Here is a 21,530-nt window from a genome sequence, read left to right as displayed (position 1 = left end):
TCTTTTGTGTTTCCATGGAAGATCTTGGCACTAAAACTAGGAGTGTCCTGACGAAACTTGCTGTTGGGAGGCATCATCAGAAGGAAAAGATGCTCTTGAGGATGGAAATGAGATAAAATGTAATAGCCCAGGGTTCAAGGTCATGCCCTCAGGGACTAACAAAAGGAAGATGTGCTGTAAACTGGGGGCTTCTCTGGAACAAAAAGAGGAGGGCAGAGATCAGGCCCTGAGTGGCTCGTGTCAATCCTAAAATGTATCAGGTTTTGTATTTCCAGGAGACACAGAAAAATATTAATCTCAGTTAACAGGAACCTGGTGAAGTCTCACCTAAAATACTCTGTTCAGGCCTGGTCCCCTTTATTCAGTACAGATGAATACAAACTGGAACAGGGGCAGAGATGAGCTATGAGGATGATCAACAGAAGCAGAGATCTGATTTTACAAAGAGAGACTGCAATTGTTTAGCCTGGCAGAAAAAAGAAAAGCATGGGAGAAGGGGGTCTGATTGTCTGGAAACATGTTAGGTGATAAACAGCGGGATCAGAAAAAAAACCCATTTTATCTAATAGACAATGCTGGCACGAGAACAAATGAGTATAAATCAACCCTGAATAAATGTAGGCTGGAAATCAGAGAAGGGTTGACAGACATAAGAAGAGCAAGATAGTGGAACTGCTTCCCCAGAGGGAGATCGGGGCAGAAAATCCAGCTGGTTTTTAAGGCTAAGTTTGACCAGTGTATGATAAGGTTTATGTGATGGGGGTGGCTGGACTCAATGGTTGAGGGAGGTATTTTCTGGCCGCATAGTCCTTTTTACCATTGTCCAGAGCTGTGTTCTGCACAGCACGTGACTGGTGTGGATCAGCCTTATAACCTCTCTTCTTTCCTCCTCCTATTGCAGGTCAGCCAGTTCAGACAGCTCTATTCCAAAGTCATCAATGATAAGCACGATGATGTTATGGCCAAGTTTGGAGCAATCCTGGCCCAAGGCATTTTGGATGCAGGTAACTTCCTCTGTGTGAAAGCTGTACACAGTTGTAAGACTCAGTGGATTATGGGAGGCTGGCAGAAGCCCTTGAGGTTAAATACATTTGAGCCCTGGAAAATCTGTCTGTCTAGAGCAATTTATCATTACCTGGGAGCTTGTCTGCCGTAGATTTATCAGACAGAGTATGTTACGGACTCTGTATTTCCAGATGGCTCCATCCAGCTATAAAAATATACCCTGCTTCTGAGTTCCCATTTGTAACAGGAGGGTTTCAGCCAGAGGTGATGCTTTTCCATGCTCCTGCCCAAAGAGGCTTGAGTCTGTTTTGTCATTCTGTGCCTTGATTTAGAGCATCCATGTGGTGTTTACATCACTCCTTTCGTCTGGAAGTGCTTTCCCCAGAGGTTAGTTCAGAAACCTTGTGAGATCTGATCTCCCCCAATGCTGCAGCTTCAGGCTTTTCCATCATGTTGTTTCTTACCCTGGGAGCAAACATTTTTCAAAGCGAGTTTGTGGTAAGCAAACTCCTACTCCTTTCCTGGGCAGTAGGACAGAGGTATGACACGAAGAAGGTGGTGCAGTCATTTGTCTCTTCATCTCTGGAGGAGAGCCGAGACTCTCTTCCCAATGATTGTTGGTTCACTGCATCGGGAACTCATCAGCTAAAGGGAATACCATTATATGAATGCTAGCGATTAAGTGTTGGCCATGAATTTAAGATGCTAAAGCCTTGATAAAATTACAGTTGCTGAATAACTGCCCCTATTAAGGAGTGATGCTCTGAACAAAGAGAAATTGCGGGGGGGCGGGGACATACACCGGCTGAGGAAGAACTGTCCCAAGAGCTCAGACTTGCAGGACATTTCAATATGATGCCCCACATGCATACATCCTGTCTGTCCCTCTACTACAGCACGGGGGGCCATGTCTCCCCAGGAGTCCTGTTTTTCTAGGAGCTCTGCTCACAGCACGCCATGCTGTTGCTGCCACCATCCTTCCTACTTTCACGTCAGCAGGAGCTGCCAGAAGCACAATGGTCTTCCTCTCTTCTGCTCCCTCCAATTCACCCTTACCCCACCTGAGCTCTGCCATCTTTAGGTTCAAAGCTTGGACTTTCTTGTGGAGTAGGGTGGTGCCATGAAGCTGTAGGCCAGCTGGCTTGTGGGTTTTCTGCCATAGATGCACCCTCACTTTGAACTTTGTCTATTGGGACTGAGTTATAAACATTCAAGCAAGACCTTCCAGCTCAGTCATTTCATAGATCACACAGCAGTGTGGAAGCCAAAAGGACTCCATTTCCAGTAAACTGCAAGTGTCTTTGTCAGCTTCACACCTCGGCACCAGTTTATGAAAACCACTGTATTGCTAGAGAAAGCCAGGAAGTATCCCTTTGTAACCTGCTTCTTCCACTAGAGAGGCTCTTAAAAAGAGCACACATTAATCCCTAAATGCCCTGCATCTCTGCTGCTCAACTAACAGTGCTCGTCAGAGGCAGTGAGCTGTAGAGCCTAAAACCTGAATCGGTGCTAGCCGAAAAAGAAGTCTCACATAGTGTCAGCTGCTGTCATAGGTGCCATTGAGCCTGGCATTATCTTTTGCATTTTTCTCAGCAGCAGGGCACTGACAGCAAGTGCAGCGTTTTCCAAATACTTGCTGGGTTCTTGCTGAGCAGGGAAGTCATCGTGATGGCATGTGGGACCAGAAACAAAGAATTTTGTCAGTGTTTAATTGTTCAGCTGTAGCAGGTACATTTCCTGGATAGCTTACAAAACACTGGAGCAGGGTAAGTTCTCCCTCAGACCCCTAAGCTTGAGTCTCTTTTTCCTGTCCTAACTCCAGCTGCTGATGCAGCTTTCCCTTTCTCCACCTGCTATATTATCTGGCCCTACTTTATCTGAGAAACACATTTTAGAAGCAACACTTTGACCTCGGAGTTGAGTGCTTTTAAAATGATTTTACTCTGCTGAAATCCTCCGGGCTCTAAATATTTCTGCTGGCTTTAAAACTCCACTTCTCTGTTGGGGAAGCAGGCAGACAAGCCAGGGTGGATACGCCAGCATTTCTGTAGTGCTTCCAGGCTATCATTTCTGCTCCTGTAGTTGTCTGGGGAGGAGCAACTAACTAAATCACAGGCCTGTTTCTGGCAGCGCTGCCAAAGTTGTTGATCTGAGCACAGAGCTACTTTCATTTCAGTTTGCACTGAAGAAACAAAAAAACAAATCTGCCTTAACTAAATGGCAAAGGGGAAAGCATCCAGCTGTGTTCTAGCAGGAAGCTGCAAGTCAAAGCAAGATACTGGCATTGAAACAATGCCAAGGGTAAAGAAGAGCAGTGTCCTTTCCCGGGGTCCCAGTGAGGCTAGACTGGAAGTGTAAGGAGCTGGGAGCAAGATGGGCTTTTAAACAGCTCTCCGTGTACCATCTTGATCTTGTGTCTTGTAGTAGGTAGCAGAGGGATGCAGCCAGAGCCTATCTAGTAACAAAGGGGTAAGAACAATGGATCCTCAGGAGCGAGAGGCTCTGGGACCGTGGGGGTTGACATTAATAGGGGGGGATGTTACAAGTGGGTGAGGTAGGAAGGCTTTCAAAGTAACACAGGGAAAAGCCCACCCATCTTGGCACTGCTCCCTCTTGCTAGCACAGCTCTCTGCAACCTTCTCCAGTTCCACCTCTCTTGGAGGTTTCTGGTCTTAGCTCGTCCAACTCATGCCCCCAGTAAACTAATAACCCAGAAGTGCCACCAGTTTCCCCTCTTTTTGCCTCTTGTTTACAGGCTCTCGATTTTGAAATCAGGCCTTTCCTTGATAACTCGCTAGCAGCTGGAAACAACAGCCGCTATGCATTGATACTTCTGCCCATTAGATGAGGGTTGCCTCTTGTATTTTATGGCAAATGTGAATCACTCCACTGACACATGCTGAAATTGGCTCTGCCAGAGGTGTGCTGCTTTATTGGATGAAGCACTGACCTTTCTGCTCAGGAGCCATAGCTCAGGTCATCTCCTGGAGGAAGTGAGTTGCAGGTTTCTGCTGCTTAAAAGTAAGCAGCATCACGCACATGTGCACACGTCTAGGAGGGTTGAGACGGGCTGATCCTGCTGTGAGCAGGGCATTGGATCAGATAACCTTCTGTGGCCTCTGCCACCCTTACTTTCCTCTGATTCTGTATGCTTTGAAGATAAGATGCCACCTCATCCAGCATCCAGGGTTTTGTTCCAAGGCTTGCAAAGCCCTATCTCATAGTTGCAAGAAGATGGGACCTAACAGTTTGCTAGGCCACGTGTCATCTGGGGAGTTTATTCCTTTGGACACAGACAGCGGCTATAGCTTTGGGAGAAGTCGGAGGAGTTAGCAATGCTGCAGCCCAAACAGATGAGGAGCAGCAGCAAAACCAGGTTGGTGTCGCCAGCACTTCTGAGCCCGTGTGAGGCCAAGCCCAGCAGGACCCGTTCACCTCGGAGACCTGCCCTATTGGTTCAGTGCACTTGAGATCAGTAGCAGCTGAGGGTTGCAAAGGTTGGACCGTGGAGATAAGTCTTCCAGTTGCATAAGGTGACCTTCACATCCCTTCTGAGGCATCAGTTCCTGGCCGCTCTCCATCATCCAGTCAGAGGACTGGAATGTGTTCCCTCTGAGCCCATTGGTGCTATTTCATAATTACTCGGGTAAATCAGTGTTGGACAACATGAGGCTTTTCCACCTTTTCCTTCCCTCCCCTGCTCCCAAAAACCCCCACTGTAGAAGGGTGAATGTATACAGGGCACCGTCACAAAAACACCCATGCAAGCGTCTCAAAGTAGGAGATGTATCACCAGGCCAGGGGTTGCACTCTGACATCTGAAGGTTAAAAATCAGTTTGAAAAATGGAATTCCAGAGATTGGATGAACTGAAGGTTAAAGTTGCTTTGGCTGCATTCCCTTGGCTTCTCTTTGCACAGTGTGTCCTACAAGAGAGACATCAGTAACACAGAGAAGAAGGCGAGGCAGTGCATTTGTACAGTGTGTTCCTGTTCAGTTTGTGGGGATGGTTGAGCATGTTTCTGCAGTGCCTGCACAGTGGGGTCCTGATCCCCCTCCCCTTACCTTCACCCCCTGTAGAAGGACCCTATCTGCCACCATAACACATGTGGCTGGTGACAGCAATAAATGAAAGGCAGGGGGAACCTGAGGGAGGAAGGAGCAGAGCACGTGGGAGGCCTTTTGGAGATGAGATTGGGGACATCCTCCTTCTGAAGAAAGACTGCAGCACAGGATTGTCTCACTTCCAAAGGCAGCAGACTGAGCAATACATCTTTGCGCTGCCCAGAGGCCAGCCCCAGGGAAAGCACATTTGCAGAGCCAGGAGCTGGAGGGCACGTCAGGCATTTTGGATCTGGCTTTAATTCTCTTCCTTTGTGGCTGTGTTTTTTAATGAGGGCTTTCTCTTGTTAATGGATCATGAAGATCAGCTCGGCTGGCTTGGTCAGAAGGTTGAGAACCTGGAGTATTAGCAGAAACTTATCTCATTTAGCCGTTGCTTCTCAGTCCGTCTCCCAGACCTTGGCATCGTTGCTGCCCACCAGCCCTGCTACAGGTGGCTCTTTGTACAAGGCAGAGGAATGCTGTTCTGGGCCCAGGATCTTCTGTTATAAATGGTGCTGCACTTGGAATGAGCGACCGACTGTATTTTAACCAAATTAGCCTCCTTGCACCTGGCTTTGTCTGCGGTAATGGACGTGCCTGGTGCCCTCTTCAACTCGATTCGCTGCGCTCGTCAGAAGACCGAAAATCAGATTAACACTTTCTCACTCTGCCTGCAGGCCCGCTCTTTCAATTCAGTTCCTCGTGGGGTGGTTCTGTGCTGCATCAACCTATTGAGCTGTTTTGGCTTCTGCTTTGCAAGGATCATATTAAAGATTTTGTTTTCTGACAGGGAGCAAGTCCAGTTGCAAAGCCTGCCCAGGCATCCAGCTCTACCAGTCGGGTTGATAACCTCTGGCAAGGGCTTTTGAAGTTGCTGCTGTTTACTTCCTTTTCACCCGCAATGGCGTGGGGTGAATACTAAGACGTATTTCAGTAGTAACGCAGTGTGAGCCATCCTACAAGCAGTCCTATTAAGCAAGTTGTGTACACAAAATCAGACAGCCTGTGTTTCCTGTGATTTCCTGTGTTTGTGAGTCCAGCAGTGTTTTCCTCCCCTGCCTCCCAACCACAGCTTTGCTGCCCTCTGGACAGAATTGGTAAGGAAGGTTGTCTCTTCACTGCTTCTCCGTTGGGGCAATAACTATTTCCGCAGTCCAGATTACTCTGTCCCAGGTGCTGGTGCTACCTGAGATCACAGGGAGGGATGATGGGGTACCTGTATCCCAGGGAGTTTGCTCCAAGGGTGGGAGCAGCTTGGTTTGTGCTCTGGCTCTCTCCACAGCAGGTGTCTCAGAGGTGGGCCTTTTCACGTGCTCAAATGTCTCTTTTAACTGGCTCCCTTAACGAGTCTCCCCTTCTTTGCAGGTGGCCACAACGTAACCATCTCACTGCAGTCGAGGACGGGGCATACTCACATGCCGTCGGTGGTGGGGGTCCTGGTCTTCACCCAGTTCTGGTTCTGGTTCCCTCTCTCACACTTCCTGTCACTGGCTTTCACCCCAACCTGTGTCATTGGCCTTAACAAGGACCTGAAGGTATGTGCAGCTGCAGCTGGGAGAAGGAAAGCTGGGTGATAAGTGCCCTGAACGCTGCTTGGAGCTTCTCCATGGGTGTGGGACTCTTACGTGCTACAGGCAGGTGATGTGCTTCAGGGTGAAGTATCAATAACTGAATGTTTTCCTAATGTTGGGGCCAGGATAGCAAAACCCTTTTTATCCCTTGAAGAGTAGCAGTATTTCTTTTCAGAGTAAAAAGAGGGTGGTCTATAAGGGTTAACTTCTCGAGATGCTTACAGTGCTCCAGAGCTGCTAGGTATGGACCTTAGCATTAGCCTTCCCATTTATAGCTTTGTACTCAAGAAATCGCTGATTTTGGTTTAGGCTTTGAATTGGAAGAAGCCTGAACGTTTTGGAGTTGACGCTGCAGACCACTGCTTTGTGGCTGTTGAGAGAGAGAAAACGTTGCTGTCTCTGAGCCTTGCATTTCCAATTCGTGTTGAGTGACACAGATAACATTAACAATTTGGTAAATGTTCAGTGCAGCAAACAACTAGCACTGCTCCATCAGGCATTCAGCAGTGGGAGAGCAATACGGAAAACTCTTCAGAGTCAGAGGTATTTACAGGGTTAAGAAAGGACCCTTCATGCCCTGCATCATGGCACACCCAGGTCTTTCCACTCTCAACAAGCAGCATACTTTATTTGACTCTTCCATTAACATGGGAGAGATTGGGCTGCTTGTGTCTTGCTTCCAGCATTGTAACCCTGCCAGAGCCTGCAAGACCAGTTTAATTTTACAATTAAACTTGTGCTGATGGCCCTGCCTCTCAGGGTGTCTCCAAATGAAGGCCCTCAAGGTGTCTCAAAATATTTTACGGTATTAACTCATCCTGAGAGCAACTGTGTTCTTCCTGGCATTCACCCAAGAGACTCCCAGACACGTGATTCCCACTAGGCCAGCTCACAGGGACCCACTCTCTCCTCCATCCTGTCCCACACTGGTATGGAGCCTCTGGTGGGGAGGACTAGACAGACCATCCCACAGAGCCAGCTCTGTCCTCTTCTCCTCAGGCACCAAGTGCCTTCTCAGACATCCCAGCGCCATTGCTGCATCCAGGAAGGGAATGCTGGGGGGGGAGCTTTTTGATTAATTAGTTTCCTTTAGCTTTTCTCCCCTGCCCTCATCATCAGCAGTCTCTGCCCTTATCCTGTGTGAGCAACTGCAGGCTCCAGACTCCTCACTGCCTTTAAATGCCCCATAGCCACAGTCACAAGACTCTCTACCTTTGCCCTACTCTGCTTCCAGGTTCAAACTCAGCCCTACAACCTGTGTCCCCCCACCCCCAGCTCAATTACCTTTCCTCTGCTGGCTGAGGAACAGTGGCCCCCAGCCTTTCAAAAAAACATGTTGACTGAATAAACCAGTGCCAGGCTCTGCAAAACCACCTCCCAGCTCTACTGCCTGCAGTGACTATCCATGAAACACCGTTGAATGTAAGATTGCAGCTCTTTAACATTTGAGCCCTCCATGGGGGTGATCCAAGCTGTGGGGCCAGGACTACTTCCTGTTGCCTAGCATGACAACAAAGTAAAGCCTTCTGTGCCCATCTGTGCAGCTGCATGTCTTCACCGGGACTGAGGGAGAGTGCGGCTGGAAACTCCATCTCTGGCAAACAGCGCAGTTTTGCCAGCTAAAACCCTCTGTTTGCTTGAACGAGCACTGCAAGCTGTAGGACATGCATCTTGCCCCTTCAGAACACCTCTTCTGTCATTATTAAGCAGCATATTGTGATGGAGCAGAAGCTGAGATGTCATGAGGGGGGAAAACTCAGTCGAAATATGTGGGTGGAGAGTTAGGGCTGTCAGAAGAAGCGGTCTGCTGGGAGGTGGGGGTGGTGTATAATGTAATATGTGACATCAGGGAGGACGAGCATCTCGCAGGAAGCAGATAGCAGGCGAGGGTTGATCTCATCTATGAGGTGCTGACATGGCTGCTCCTACGGTTTTGTGCTCGTAAGCAGGCACGGCAGCTATGCTGTGAAAGCAGGAAAGCCAAAGCTGGGTGTGACAGGCGCGCAGTACGCAGGAGAAGTCATGCTTTGCCAGACTTGACTGATACCATAATTGAAGTAATGATGTTACAACTGAACATTTGCCTCTGATATCAGCTCCTCTGCTTCCACTCATTTTCAGGCAGCTTCTCTGCTTATACTTACGCTCATCTTTGCAAGCAGGAAAATGCAGCTGAAGCTGTTCTTCTGCACCTTTGTCCTGTTTGTTGCTGTTCCTTGCCTCTGATCATCCCTTCCAAATTCTTCTTTGCAGATGCCAAAAGTCCAGTACAAGTCCAACTGCAAGCCCTCTACGTTTGCATATCCTGCACCTCTGGAGGTCCCCAAGGAGAAGGAGAAGGAAAAGGTAATTATGCTAACGAGGTAACTCCCTACCCTGTCTGGACTCCCTGGTGTAAACCCTCATGGCACTAGTCTTCTCCTGGCAACACTTGCTCTATTGTTTGTACCTGAGAGTAAATCCTGAGTGGTTCTGGCCCTGGAGCTGCCTCATTTCCTTCCCTGCCTTCCTTGGTTTATGGTAGCAATTGCCTTAGATGCCTTGGCATGTTCTCTTATTCTGTCAGCTTTGTTATGCAGCCATAGAGGCTGGCCTGCTGATTTTGATACCCTGCCTTTACCACTTCTTGCCTTGCTGCTGCATCTGAGGACTCTGGTAAGCACAGCATATGACTGTCGCACTGTAGATTTGACCCCCAGCCAGATCTCTGAGTCGGATCGTTGCTAAAGCATCATTTGCTGTGCTTGAATTGGTCCCCTGACACACTGCCTTTGTCCTGTCTCTGTGCAGCCCCTAGCACACAATCTTGCTCAAGGCTACAGCTCCTTAGGACCACTGCAATCTAAATCATAATCCTGGAGGATAAGTTTCAGTTGTCCTGTGGGCTAGCGTACTCATGAGCAGGTGTTTGTAGCTGTGTTGTTCTTGGTAAGAAAAATGTACAGGTGGCAGGTTCTGGCACCAGGCATTGGCCAGGTTAGTAGGAGAGCCCCAACTGATGGCCATCATCTGCAAGCTCATGCTGCTTGCAGAATCAAGCCTGCCTCAGAGAGGTGGGAAGCTCAGGCACAGTGTGCTGAGCTGCAGCTTCACATGAATGCTGCAAAGCACTTGAACACAACTGAATGCTGGAAGTGAGGGTTTCCTAGATAAGAGGCCTGCAGAAATGAGCTCAAGGTGCAGGTGAAGCTTCTACCAAGCAGCAGTTTCTTTTGTCTTGGGAATGGATCAGATGGTGCCATGTCAGAAATAGCAGAGCAGTGGGTGTCTGGACTTCTCCCCTGCTGCGTCGTCCTTCCCTCTCCCACATTCATTCTTTGTTCGGTCCACACATAGAACTGCTTCACGGGAGACTGTGAGGCTGCCCCAAAACTGTGCTGGATTTGGTTGTTTGGTGGGATGAGTGTGGACCTGCGAGACATTCTTGTCTCACAGTAAAGAGAACGAGGCAGATGGTTGTTGAGAGGCAGCAGTGCTGCGGGCACTTGGCATGTACCAAAAGTGACATTTGGCATAATTGTCTATTTTTGGTTCCCAGATTTGTTGTTTTTCTCCTCTGGGTATTTCAAATGCATCAGGCTGAATATGTCAGTGAGAAGCAACACTCTGCAAATGACAAAGCTGGGAGGCGTAGGAGTGACATAACTGCATGATAATGTGAAGAATATCTCCCAGCTTGACATTGTCTTGGCCCCAAAATCCTGGGAACAAACTTCCATGTCACCAGAATTCCTTGTAACTTCTCATATGAGTAAAGAGCCCAACAGTGCTGAGTAATCTTTGGCTTAAAGAGATGCCATCCCCTCATCCACACAACCATATCTGGCTGAGTCTTTGGCATTTCTCTTCCTGCATATCTGGGTGCCAGGGAGGGAGTGAGACAGCTCTGACTTGTCTTTGCCAGCGCGGCACTGACTCAGCCCTTTGGTCCTATTGTCTGGGTGGGAGACGGAGCACTGTGTCCAGTGGCAAAGCCATTCTGAAGCTTTCTTTGTTGAATTGCCCAGGTATCCACTGCTGTGCTCTCCATCACTGCAAAAGCCAAGAAGAAAGAGAAGGAGAAGGAGAAAGAGAAAAAGGAAGAGGAGAAAATGGAAGTGGTGGGTATGAGTTATAACGCTTTGTAGTCTTTCAGGTCCTGTACAATACAGCTCTCCCTTCCCATTGCCCCCTGCATTGCAGCAGTGCTAACACAAGTCAGTATTTTGTAGATATTTTATTCCATTTACTAAAGGGAACGTCAGGATCTCCATTCTTCACTAGAGAACACTCCTTGGCTAACACTAAGCAGTTAGCTTCCTTAACCTGTCTGACGTCATGAGCTTGGTATGTTGTGCACATCTTCCCTTGTCCCTGGTTTGTTTTCAAGCCCATGAGCACGTTTCTCATTGTTATGCGGAAGAAGCGTAACAGCCCATGTTGTTTGCTCCTGTGGTGACCATTTAGAAACCTCCTCTGAGCGACATTCCTTACAGCAGTTGTTTGGCGTGTCTGCTGCCGTTGCAGTTGCCAAATAGTTTAACTTGTAGCTCCCTGTTTTCCCATCCCCACATCACTGACACATTCGCCTTGCTGGCAGAAATCTTTCGTGCTCGTTGATCTCATGGAGAGCGAAAAATCCTTTTCCCAGTCAAAACAGTGGCTGCACTTCGTTTGCCTCCACCACGCTCACACAGCCCAGGAACGATAGAGCTCTGGGCGCTACCTTCTTCAGGTGTAAATTGCTACAGCCACAGTGGCTTTCTCAGAGCTTTTTTGACTTAATGCTGGCTGAGGATCTGTCAGCTTGCATGCAAGGGAGCATGTCCAAGAGCAAAGGGGTGGGGACAGGTGGGTGTGTGATGGGCTGAATAATAGGTTCTCTGTGATTTGCAACCAGTTGTGACACTGTTCAAACAGCCTGAATCCTTCCCATAGCATGAGAGAGGATCCCACTACATTTGCACTCCTAAGAGACGGCTGCTTCTGGCACAGTGGGGAAACTGTTCCTTTGACACTCGGCAAAAGCCTTCTCCTAAATGGCTCTCCCACCAGCTAGGTGGGAAGATCCCAGCTTTTGGGGAGGATGGTAGCTTCCAGGTCTTGAGAGGGATTTGGCAACAGTCTCCCTAACTGTGCAATGTCTGCTTTTGTTCCTCCGCACCTCCAATCTCCAAGTCCCACCCAGCACTCCAGCCTGCTTTTGGGCACTGTAAAGAGGAAAAAAAAAAATCCGATGTTCTGTGACTGCAGCCTCGCAGCAAACTCCTCCCAGGCAAACAGCAGCCGCTGCTACAGCTGGCTTTTATCACTCCTCATCCACCTTAACGAGGTGCCAGTGTCAGAAGTCAGTTGGATCCAGATAAATGCAAACATTATTACGCAGTGGCATCTTTTAGCTCTAAATAAAGACAAAACAAGGTGGTCACGTGTGAACAGAGAGCGGCATAGCATCAAGGTCACACGCCTAAGTTCCTGAAGGAGCATCAGTGTGACGACGCTACGCTTACAGACGCTTTGTGGAGCAGCTTTTAAAGGGCTGTGCGGAGCTCCACACGCTTAGCCTGTCAAACCATTAGGAGCTATTACATGCAAAGCAGATGGAGCATTGTTGCCAGGGCCCCGAAAGGGTCAGGAAATGCAAAGATAACGCTGCTACCTGGACGTTACCTTATCCTTTGCCATTTTTTCAGCACTGCTCTAAGCAAGATGGACTGAACAAAGGCAAATTTCCCAAGGGGCTTTACAGCCTATAGGCACTTAAGGTGAATGAAAAAATAGGATGGATTAGAAGGGGCAGGCCATGTCTGTCTGTCTGTCTGTCTGTCTGTCTATGCATGCTCATGTGTACAGTGTCACCACTTGCAAAGCTAATCTGGGCAGAGAAAATTGTCAGCAGGAGCAAAGAGAGAGGTCACTGCCCCCTGCCGTGTTAGAGTCCATCCAGTGACTTCACCCATGCTTTCATTTCCTGCTGTGCCCCAAGTGGGGCTTGTGGGATGACTCCGTAAGCAACACAGTTTGTAGCACAGCTGGTCCTCTTTAAGGTGTTGTCTGCTGGTGCAATAGGGGCTTTCTCTGAACCGCACCATTGGTGCCTCCCATGTGGCATCCTCCTGTTCATACCAGGGTATTCCCACATTGCCTGCTGCTTCCTCACCCCGTTAACAGCAGATGCAGTGAGCAATAGGGCAAGCATGAGCCAGACTCTGAAATACTGTAACAAGGCTGTCTGTTGCTTTCATTTTGGATCACAAGCTGTAGAGTCAGCCACAGAATTACAGAATGTACCTGTGGCCCTCTCCAGAGTCTCCAAGACTCAGTTGAGTTGCCTTCATCACCCATAATGGTGTTGGCTTCATGTCTGGGACAGCAGTTCTCAATCGGGGTAAAGTGGGGCTCCCTCAGGGGTGTTGCAGTGGCCAGATAAAACTGCCCCATGCATTCCCCCTGCATTAGGCAGCAAAGCTATCTTGGGCCGTGCAGCACTTCCAGGTCTGATGCCCCCTACACTCTTCCAGAAACAGGCATGGGTGGAAGCGTCCCATCCATTTCAGTTTCTGGAAGGAATATGGGGGCTGCCAAACCAGGTTATGTAGCACCGGGTTACTCAGCTGCATGAGGCTTTTAACCTGCTTTTAGGCTGATTAGAGAGCCCTAATGCAGGGGGTGTACATGCACAAGACACAGCCCTTCCCAGGCTGCTGTACAGGAGGCACACGGGGAGATTTCCTCTGGAGGCAGCTGAACCTGGCTGAGAATCACTAAGGTCAATTTGGGCAGCACCAACCGTGGTTCTCAGCTGGGAGTGCTCTCACATTCAGAAAAGTGGAGGTGGGGTGCTGTGACCCTGAGAGGGTTGAGACCCACTGGGCTAGGGACTTCCTTGGTGGGCTTGCTTATGTTGTCATCAGGACCACTGGAGCATGTGGCAGCTGGACATGAAACTTGGAGCTTAGCTGAGCCCCACTGCAAGCTTCTAGTTAACCCCGCTGCATCCAAAACATAGGTAACGTTAACTAAGAGGCTAAACTGTAGCAGGGCAGGTTGGGTGCCGTGGATTTAAGCACATGTTTCACGGCATTGTCGAAAGGGTCCATTAGCCTGACTTCTGCACCTTGGGGTGCGAGGGCAGGATTTGAGTTCCTACCTGGTGCCTCAACCTGAGCGGTAAGTTTAACTATAGCTTCAGCTTTGAGAGGCTCAAAGCCTTCAGTTAAAACCCCAGTGGCCTTGTTTATTCCAGGATGAGACTGAGAAGAAGGAGGAGAAGGAAAAGAAAAAGGAGCCTGAACCCAACTTCCAGCTGCTGGACAACCCAGCCCGGGTCATGCCTGCCCAGCTAAAGGTCCTCACCATGACAGAGAGCTGCCGATATCAACCTTTCAAACCCGTAAGTGCAACCTCTCCTGTAGGAGCTGAAGCCTGGATTCTTCTGCCAGGGCGATCCCAGCAAAAGTGCTTCATGCTGCTGTTGGCGGGTTGGCGTGATCCTGAGAACTATAATGCCACCAGCTGAGGGATCTGCTGCCTGATAGAGGTTTGGAAGGCAGAATCTCTTGGGGCTTCTCTCCTTCCCCTCTTAATACAGTTGTAGCAATCGGAAAGCAGAGTGGCTTTAAGCCCTTTTAACTCCCTGGCACTGCCTCAACCTGCTTCCTGAATCTCCCCTCTCTCCAGAGATCACATCATAAAACTCACAAGCCCTAATAGAGACTTCTCTGGGAGTGCGGGAGTGAAATGATCACAAAAGAGTGCACTGATCTGGACTAAGCGCAAATGATAGCTTGCATCCATCACTTGTGGCCTTCGCTTCCATCCTCGAGGTACTGCCTCCTCTGCTTGCCATTGGCACTCAAAGTGGGGATTGGGAAGCTTCAGTAAGAGCCATCACATCAGAAGATTTGGGGGTGGAGGTGTTTTACTGTAAGTATGGAGGGCAGGGGCCTGTTCAGTCTAGACAGATTCTAAGTGGGGTAGTACAGGGGGCAGTGGGAATTCCTTCACCACCTGAGGTGCAGCAAAGCTACAACTTGAAGGCACCTGGGAGAATTTAAACTTCCCTGGAAAATCTGCCAAGGGAAGTCAAATCCTGGAGCATTTTGGGGTAAGATTGTCCCAGTCTGTGAGTGACGGCTCAGGACTGAGGGAATCTATTTCTCTGGGTACCGGCAAGTGGTCGCAGGTGCTTGAGGTCCCTTCAGCCCAACCAGGTCTTGGCAGTGGTGGGATGTAGCAGCTCACGGCGATTCAGGGCTAACGTGGGAAGCCTTGCTTGGCTTGCAGAGTCCAACTTGCACCTTGTCACCAGGGGCAGATGCTGCCAGAGGGGCTGGTTCCTACCCCTTCCAGAAAGCTGCATGTTTGGACTTCCAGGATTGCTGCATTTATGTTAGCAGCCTGAGCTGTAAAACAGAGGGCAGCGGTCTCTCCTCCATGCCAGTGCCTTCGATGTCTGTGCTCAAAAACATTGCTGCCCTGCCCGTGGGGCCGCAGCAGTAACATTGTCGAACATTGCATTCTCCAGTGCGTTTTTAAGGGACTCAAAACTTTGTCCAGTACATTGTGTGCAAGGAGTTCAGCTCTTAATACAGATCTGAGATGTTTTATGGATTTGTTTTCACTACAGTGAATCTATTACAACTTGTGCTGGGGCTTTATGATTCTGTGGTGGGTTTTATGCTTAAATGTTTTTTTTTATTAAACAGATTTATTCGCCAGCCAAACCAGGCCTCCAGAACAATGTCTTTTGTCTCTGGGTAATATAGAAGAGAAACAGTTTCTGATAGTAGGAGCAGGAGATGGAAAAGACCAATTAGTTATAGGCCGTGGGCTGCCAGCTGGGTTATTAAATACTGCAATGCTCTGGAAAGCTACTGAGTCAGCCTACAAGCTTGGCTGGCCTTCTCTGTTGTGCAAGAGATGGGGTGAACGTGGGGTTTCCTCTGTTCTGGTAGCTGCCTGTGAGGACAGGCCTTCTGGGAAGAAGGATTTCCTCAGAAAATCACTTTCTGAATAAACTTGGACTTGTTGGTATTTCCTCCATATGCATCATCCACTGTGGAAACTCTTCTTTAGGGAGTATAGGGTTTCTTCAGGCATCGTCCTTTTAAAATGAGGGAGCAATCCAGCTGACAGGGTTGAGCATACTCAGTGCCTGGTCCAAGAGGTGCTGTTCAGGCGTGCTCAACCATTAAGCCCAAACTGAGCTACCAGGGGTGCAGCAGTCTGCTTCCATCTACTCCTGTGAGAGGGGCTACTGGCCTCGATGGGGCAGTAAAGAAATGGCTCCACTCCAGTGGGATGTGGGGTGAGATCCACCTCTCGCTGCACAGCATGTCGCTGAGAGGTGGAGGCCTTCAGACTGCTGGGGCCCCAAGCTGGCCAGGGAGAAGGCTGCACTGCCTCTCCTGGCGCTGTCTGTCCTGGGCTTTCTCAGTGATGGAGACGTGGAAGTACAGCAGCTTTCCTGTGTCAGCTGAGGCAAGTTACAGGCCAGTGCTCTGTCAGCGAGAACACTGCCACAGAACAGGGGTGTGCAAAATATGGCCCGTGGCCCAGATCTGGCCTGTCAACTGATTGTATCCTGGGCAGCTGCAAAATCATGGGATCCAGTCTGTGGGAAGCAGGTGGCTCTGGCTGCCGCATTGTGCCAGGCAGGTGGGCTAGTCCCAGCCCTGTCTACAGCTTGCATCAGCTCCCACCCCACATGCCAGAAGTAGCGCTGGATGCGTGCTGGCATCTGCTGTGGACACTGCCGGCAGGTTTCTTCTGGGGACCAGGACAACTGCTCAAGACCGCAGCTGACACGCTGATGCAGCAGTGGCACCTGCGGACCCGGGTGGATGCCCCTGTCCCCAGCAGGAACCTGCTGGCTACGTCAACAGCTGATGCTGGCGCCTGCCCAGTGCTGCTTCCAGTGCATGGATTGGGAGCTGGTGTAAGCTGCTGCGACATGCTGTAGGTGCAGGATTGCTTGGGGGGTGGGTTGGGAGCAGGAGGGAGAGAGGAAAAGAGGTGGCCCTGCCAACCTTCTGCCACAGTGAATGGTGGTGGCTGTTGCTGGGTGCCTCAGGATCTGGCAGCAGGCATGCTTACTGCTGCCAGGTCCTGAGGCACCCAGCCCTTTTAGCTGTGGCCACGTGGACCCCGTGCTGGGACTACCCTGCAGCTCCTCCTCTCTGCTGTCCTGTGGGCCCTGGGCAGCTTGGAAGTGGCGCTGGTGGTGCCCTGCAGTGGCAGCAGCCAGAAGGACCTTGGAAGTGGTGAGCACACCTGGTGCCAGGTCCTGCAGTGCCCAGCACCTGTTGCTACTGTTCATTGTGAGTAGAGGGTGGGCAGGGCCGCCTGTCTCTGTCCCCCCAACCACCCCACACCTACAGCACGCCCCCGCAGCTTACATCAGCTCCTGGCCCATGTGCCACGTCACTGGGCAGGTGCTGGCATCACTATGGATGCAGCTGGCAGGTTTCTGCTGAGGATTGGGGCATCCATGCAAGCCCCTCATCGGTGCAGCCCAGAGGTGGCACTGGTGATGGCAGGGTCCCCAGCTGAGCTGCCCCTGCTGAAGCTGCCACCCATGCCAGCTCCCTGCCTGCCTGCGGCCCTATTCCACATAGGGAGGCTTGGTGAGCTGCTGCGTGGGGTGGGAGGGAGCTGCTGACCCAGCCCACGACAGATCCCCAAAACTCTGACCTGCGGGCCCAAATAATTGCCCACCCCTGCCACAGAAGCATTCTTTAAAGCCCAGGTGATACCCTGGCCTTCAGATGTGAGTGGGGCTCTAGCTCTACCAGTTCCCCTCTGTCTCTACCCGTCGAGCTCAGGTCCAGCACTGGCTGGGCAGTCATTTTTTTCTGGCAGGCTGAGATGTTTTCTTGTGACTCAGTAATTAATTCTCCTTTGTTTTATGAGGTTCTGCTAATGGGCTCCTCAGTCAGTGGAAGCTGATGATCAGATTAGGCCAACTTGCGAGGGTCTCCTGAGAGGAGGTGCTGCTTGCTTGCCCTGCTGAAATATCTCATCAAACAAATACATGTTTTGATCTTTAAAGTCCTGTGGAAAATGTCAGATCCCAGCAGCAGGATGGAGCCTGGCGCCACCTTCCAGCAAGTGGAGACAGATAATAGACTCTCCCAGCTGCTTCTGCTCTTCCCAAGCAGGCAGCAGCCTGGGTCCTGCTCACGGGGCATGCTCAGACCTACACGTAAACCTCAAACTGGAGGAGATGGTTCATTCGTACAGACCTGCTCAGCAGCAGTTTGGGGGCAGAGAGCATGACACCCCACTCTGAGGCTCGGTGGCCTCAGGATATGATGGAAGTTGTGAGTGCTTCTACCAAGGGACCCCTTGCCAAGAAGCTCTTGGGTGCAGACCTAGGCCAAGGTCAAAGGTCTGCATGAATCTAGTGGTCTGGTTTGAGCATGCTGGTTTCTGTAGCCAGTGCCATGCATAGAAGGAGTGTAAGCCAGTGTCCTATCCAGCTGTCAGCGACTCCCCAGCCCAGACAAACACCTCCAGTGCCATCAGTTTTGCTGGCCTCTAAACAGTGCGGCCATTTCTGTAGCAGCCAGGCCATGCATCATAGAGGGCTTTCCTGTACCTTTGTGAATCCCATGCTTCAAGAATCGTAGTCATAGAGCAGTGGGGCTGGGAGGGACCTCCAGAGGTCACATCTAGCTGAACTGCTTGGCTGAGGCAGGATCAGCCCTGTCCAAACCATCCTAGACAAATCCATTATGTAACCTCTTAGCAAAACTACACCATCAACACTGACACAGCACTAAACATCACACCCGAACCTGCCATAGGTAAAGCAGGGGAACCACGGCAGCCAACATCCTGCTGCTGCAAAGGTTAATATATGCTCAAGAGATCCCAGGAACAGGGCTGCGGCCCTGCTATACAGAGGAAGGCAACGCCTCTCTTCCCAGCTCATACCAGTCTGACCAGGGGGTAAATTTCCTTCCTGACCCCAAATATGGCAGTTGGCCTGACCCTGAGTACAGGGGCAAGACCCTCTAGCCAAGATCTATCAGCTTTATGTCCCAGCAGGAGCACTGGCACAGCCCAGTGATCATCTCCAGCCTGGGCTGCAGGCAATGCCCACTGCCTCTGAGGGAGGCTTATAAACACACTGACACACTCCCTGGCATTGTATTTAAGGAAATCCTGTGCCTTGTTTTGTCACCAATCCAGGTGGGGCCCCTGGTGTTGGCAGTGGGTGAATGTTGCTTCCGTTGTGAACAGATTGCTGGAAACCCTCGTCCCACATGCGAGTAGAGCACTCACATCGATGGGTAACGAGAGCCCAGCGGAGCTGGCATCTTAATTCTTCCCTGGGTCGAACGCGACAATGTTGTTTGCTCCAACATGAGACCGTCTCCAAGCACTGACATGCTCGTGGCTGTTGTCTTGCAGCTTTCCATCGGGGGCATCATCATTCTGAAAGACACCAGTGAGGACACCGAGGAGCTGGTGGAGCCAGTGGCAGCTCATGGCCCGAAGATTGAGGAAGAGGAGCAGGAGCCTGAACCACCAGAGCCTTTTGAGTACATTGATGATTAGATCCTGAGGTACGGAGCCGTCCCCAGAACTCCAGCCATCCCTGCAGCTCCACTGATGCCTGGGAAGTAAAAAGTCCCTCTAGTCAATCAGAACGCTGTCCAGTGTCCGGTGTTTTTGTTTTGGCTTTTCTCAGTGAGGGGCATCTTACAGGTATTTGTGCTGAGACTGGTAGCAACAGAAGTGAAGTCCTCTCACGTGTGGATGCTGTTCCATGGGGCAGGGGTATGGCTGCAGTACAAAGGTCTTCGTGCTGCCTGCAGCTGGCCCAGCCCTGGCCATCATCTCTCATCAGCAGGAGACCAGTCCATTTCCACACACAGGCTTTAGCCCAGGGGTGGGCCAGATGCGGCCTACCAGGCCATTCTATCCGGCCCAGGGGACCCCTAAAACATTTAGAAAATTAATAGTTATCTACCTCTGGCTGCCTGTCATGTGGCCCTCGATGGCTTGCCAAAACTCAGCAGCCCTCCACCCAAAATACTTGCCTGCCCCTGCTTTAGCCAGTCATGAGGTCCCTTCCAGCCCCAATGTCTATGAAATGAGTGGAGACTGCCATTCGGTGCAGAATGATATCTCAGGATACAGGTGCATGACAAACCACTGGGGAGTCAGCTAGTGAGTGAACTGCAGTTCATCAGCTGTTTCATGGTAACGAATGTTTGGCCTGGGTAGGTAATTTCACATGGAGGAAAGCAACTCTGTGTGTACAGCAGAGTTAATACTGTGCCATTGTTGCGTAGCTATCGCCACATCAGTTCACAACCCAGCTGGCCTCCTGGGTGTTTTTGTGTCATTGCCCTAAGGGCACCGAGTGCCTTGCAATGTGGATCCAAATGCCCTGGTAGAATGGGAATACTGGCTCCAGTCTGTGCCCCCAGCACTGCAGCAGAGGCAGTGCCTTGTGTGATTCCCCAGCATCACCCAGCTTCTTTTCATTCTCGCAGTGGTGACTTTTTTCAAAAAGGAGCAAGGCCTCTTCTCTGTCTTACTACTTGTCCCAATGCTTCCTGCTTGGGCTGTGAGGACCCCAGGCACCACAGTCACAGCCTTGAGCCTGTTTCTCAAAGCCCACCTGCTCCAGGCATTGAATTGTCCAGCTTGCACACTCTGGTTAGATGCGGGGGCCAGGAGGACTAAGTGGACGTGCCGGCTTGTCTGGTGGCTTTGTTCCCGAATGTAGGGTTAGAAACGCGCAGTCCATCCCCAGGTACCTGGGCCCCTTGGAGAGCACCTGCTAGAAGTTATTCGGGCAATTAAAACAGTTGCGAGGTACAGATCTAAGAGGACAGCTCCAGAACCATATAAATCCATGCTGCTCAACCTTTTGGCTCCATGGACTAGATGAATGGTGTGGGGCTGGATCAGGCCCCAAGGCCCAGCACCCTTTTCCTTGCTTTGCAGAATAGGATTAGACCCTGGGAGCCAACACCACCCTCTCCTGCTCTCTGCATGCCAGGATTGGGTCCTGGGTGTCTGGTACCACCCTCCTGCCATCTGTGGGCCAAGATTGGGCCCTGGTGCCTGGGACCACTCCTGCTTGGCCATGGGATTGGGAGCTGGATCCAGCGTGCAAGGCTCAGTGCTCCCCATGAGTCCAGAGATTTGGCACCAGGAGAGGTGTCACCACTCTCCTGCCACCAACTATCTGGACTCATGGGGAGCCTCGGTGCAGCAGACTGGCTCTGGTCCACAGGCTGGAGGCTGAGCACCCCGTTGTTGTTACACAACAGTTACAAGGAGGCACATAGGTCCCTGCATAGCTCTGCAGGGCTCAGATCCCCGAGGACATCTTGTGCTCCTGTCGGAGCAGTGGGAATTCACGTGAATGGGTGGGTCAGGAAACCAAGCTCCTTGCCAGCATCCAAATGTTCCCCGGCCACCCGAACTTTGGTGCTGGATCCAACTGTACTTGCACCTAGAAGCTTTCACAAGTGCTTTTGGCAAAAGGCAGAAAACCTCTTAGCTAAATGGCTTTGCCTTCCCGGTGTCTCCCCACATCTGCAGGACCACATCCCCTGAAGATGCTGTGTCTGATCACGGGGAAAAACGCCCAGGAGGAACTTGCTGTTGAGACCTGCCGTTCAATGCATGCAGCCTGACCTCTGCGCTGACCTAAAGCAGATAGTCCGTGTTTTATGGGTGAAGAAACGGATCTATTCTGTTTAGTGTACTCTTTCACAGAACTTCGTTTTCAAATAAATATATTAAAAACTCTGGATAGAAAACGTGCTTCCTTTTTATTTAATTCCGGTTTATGGAAACGAAGCCCACCCCAGGGTTACGGCCATTCTGAGTGACCATCTCA

General features: G+C 50.5%; 1 protein-coding gene across 1 annotated transcript in view; it reads left to right on the top strand.

The window, feature by feature from the left end:
* Positions 1–21,441, top strand: part of PSMD1 (proteasome 26S subunit, non-ATPase 1) — a 115,542-nt gene extending 94,101 nt beyond the window's left edge. Inside the window, exons 19-25 of the mRNA XM_090055386.1 lie at positions 902–1,004; positions 6,474–6,643; positions 8,933–9,025; positions 10,687–10,779; positions 13,905–14,051; positions 19,079–19,233; positions 21,230–21,441. Of these exons, the coding sequence (XP_089911512.1) occupies positions 902–1,004; positions 6,474–6,643; positions 8,933–9,025; positions 10,687–10,779; positions 13,905–14,051; positions 19,079–19,225 (753 nt within the window). The 3' untranslated portion in view covers positions 19,226–19,233; positions 21,230–21,441. The remainder of the gene's footprint in view (positions 1–901; positions 1,005–6,473; positions 6,644–8,932; positions 9,026–10,686; positions 10,780–13,904; positions 14,052–19,078; positions 19,234–21,229) is intronic.
* The last annotated feature ends 89 nt before the right edge of the window (positions 21,442–21,530 follow it).

This window comes from Crocodylus siamensis, chromosome 6, assembly GCF_052110815.1.
Source record: "Crocodylus siamensis isolate JL-2025a chromosome 6, ASM5211081v1, whole genome shotgun sequence".
NCBI lineage: Eukaryota > Metazoa > Chordata > Crocodylia > Crocodylidae > Crocodylus > Crocodylus siamensis.
The sequence above is the reverse complement of the archived record's forward strand: the minus strand, read 5'-3'. Positions and strand labels throughout refer to the sequence as shown.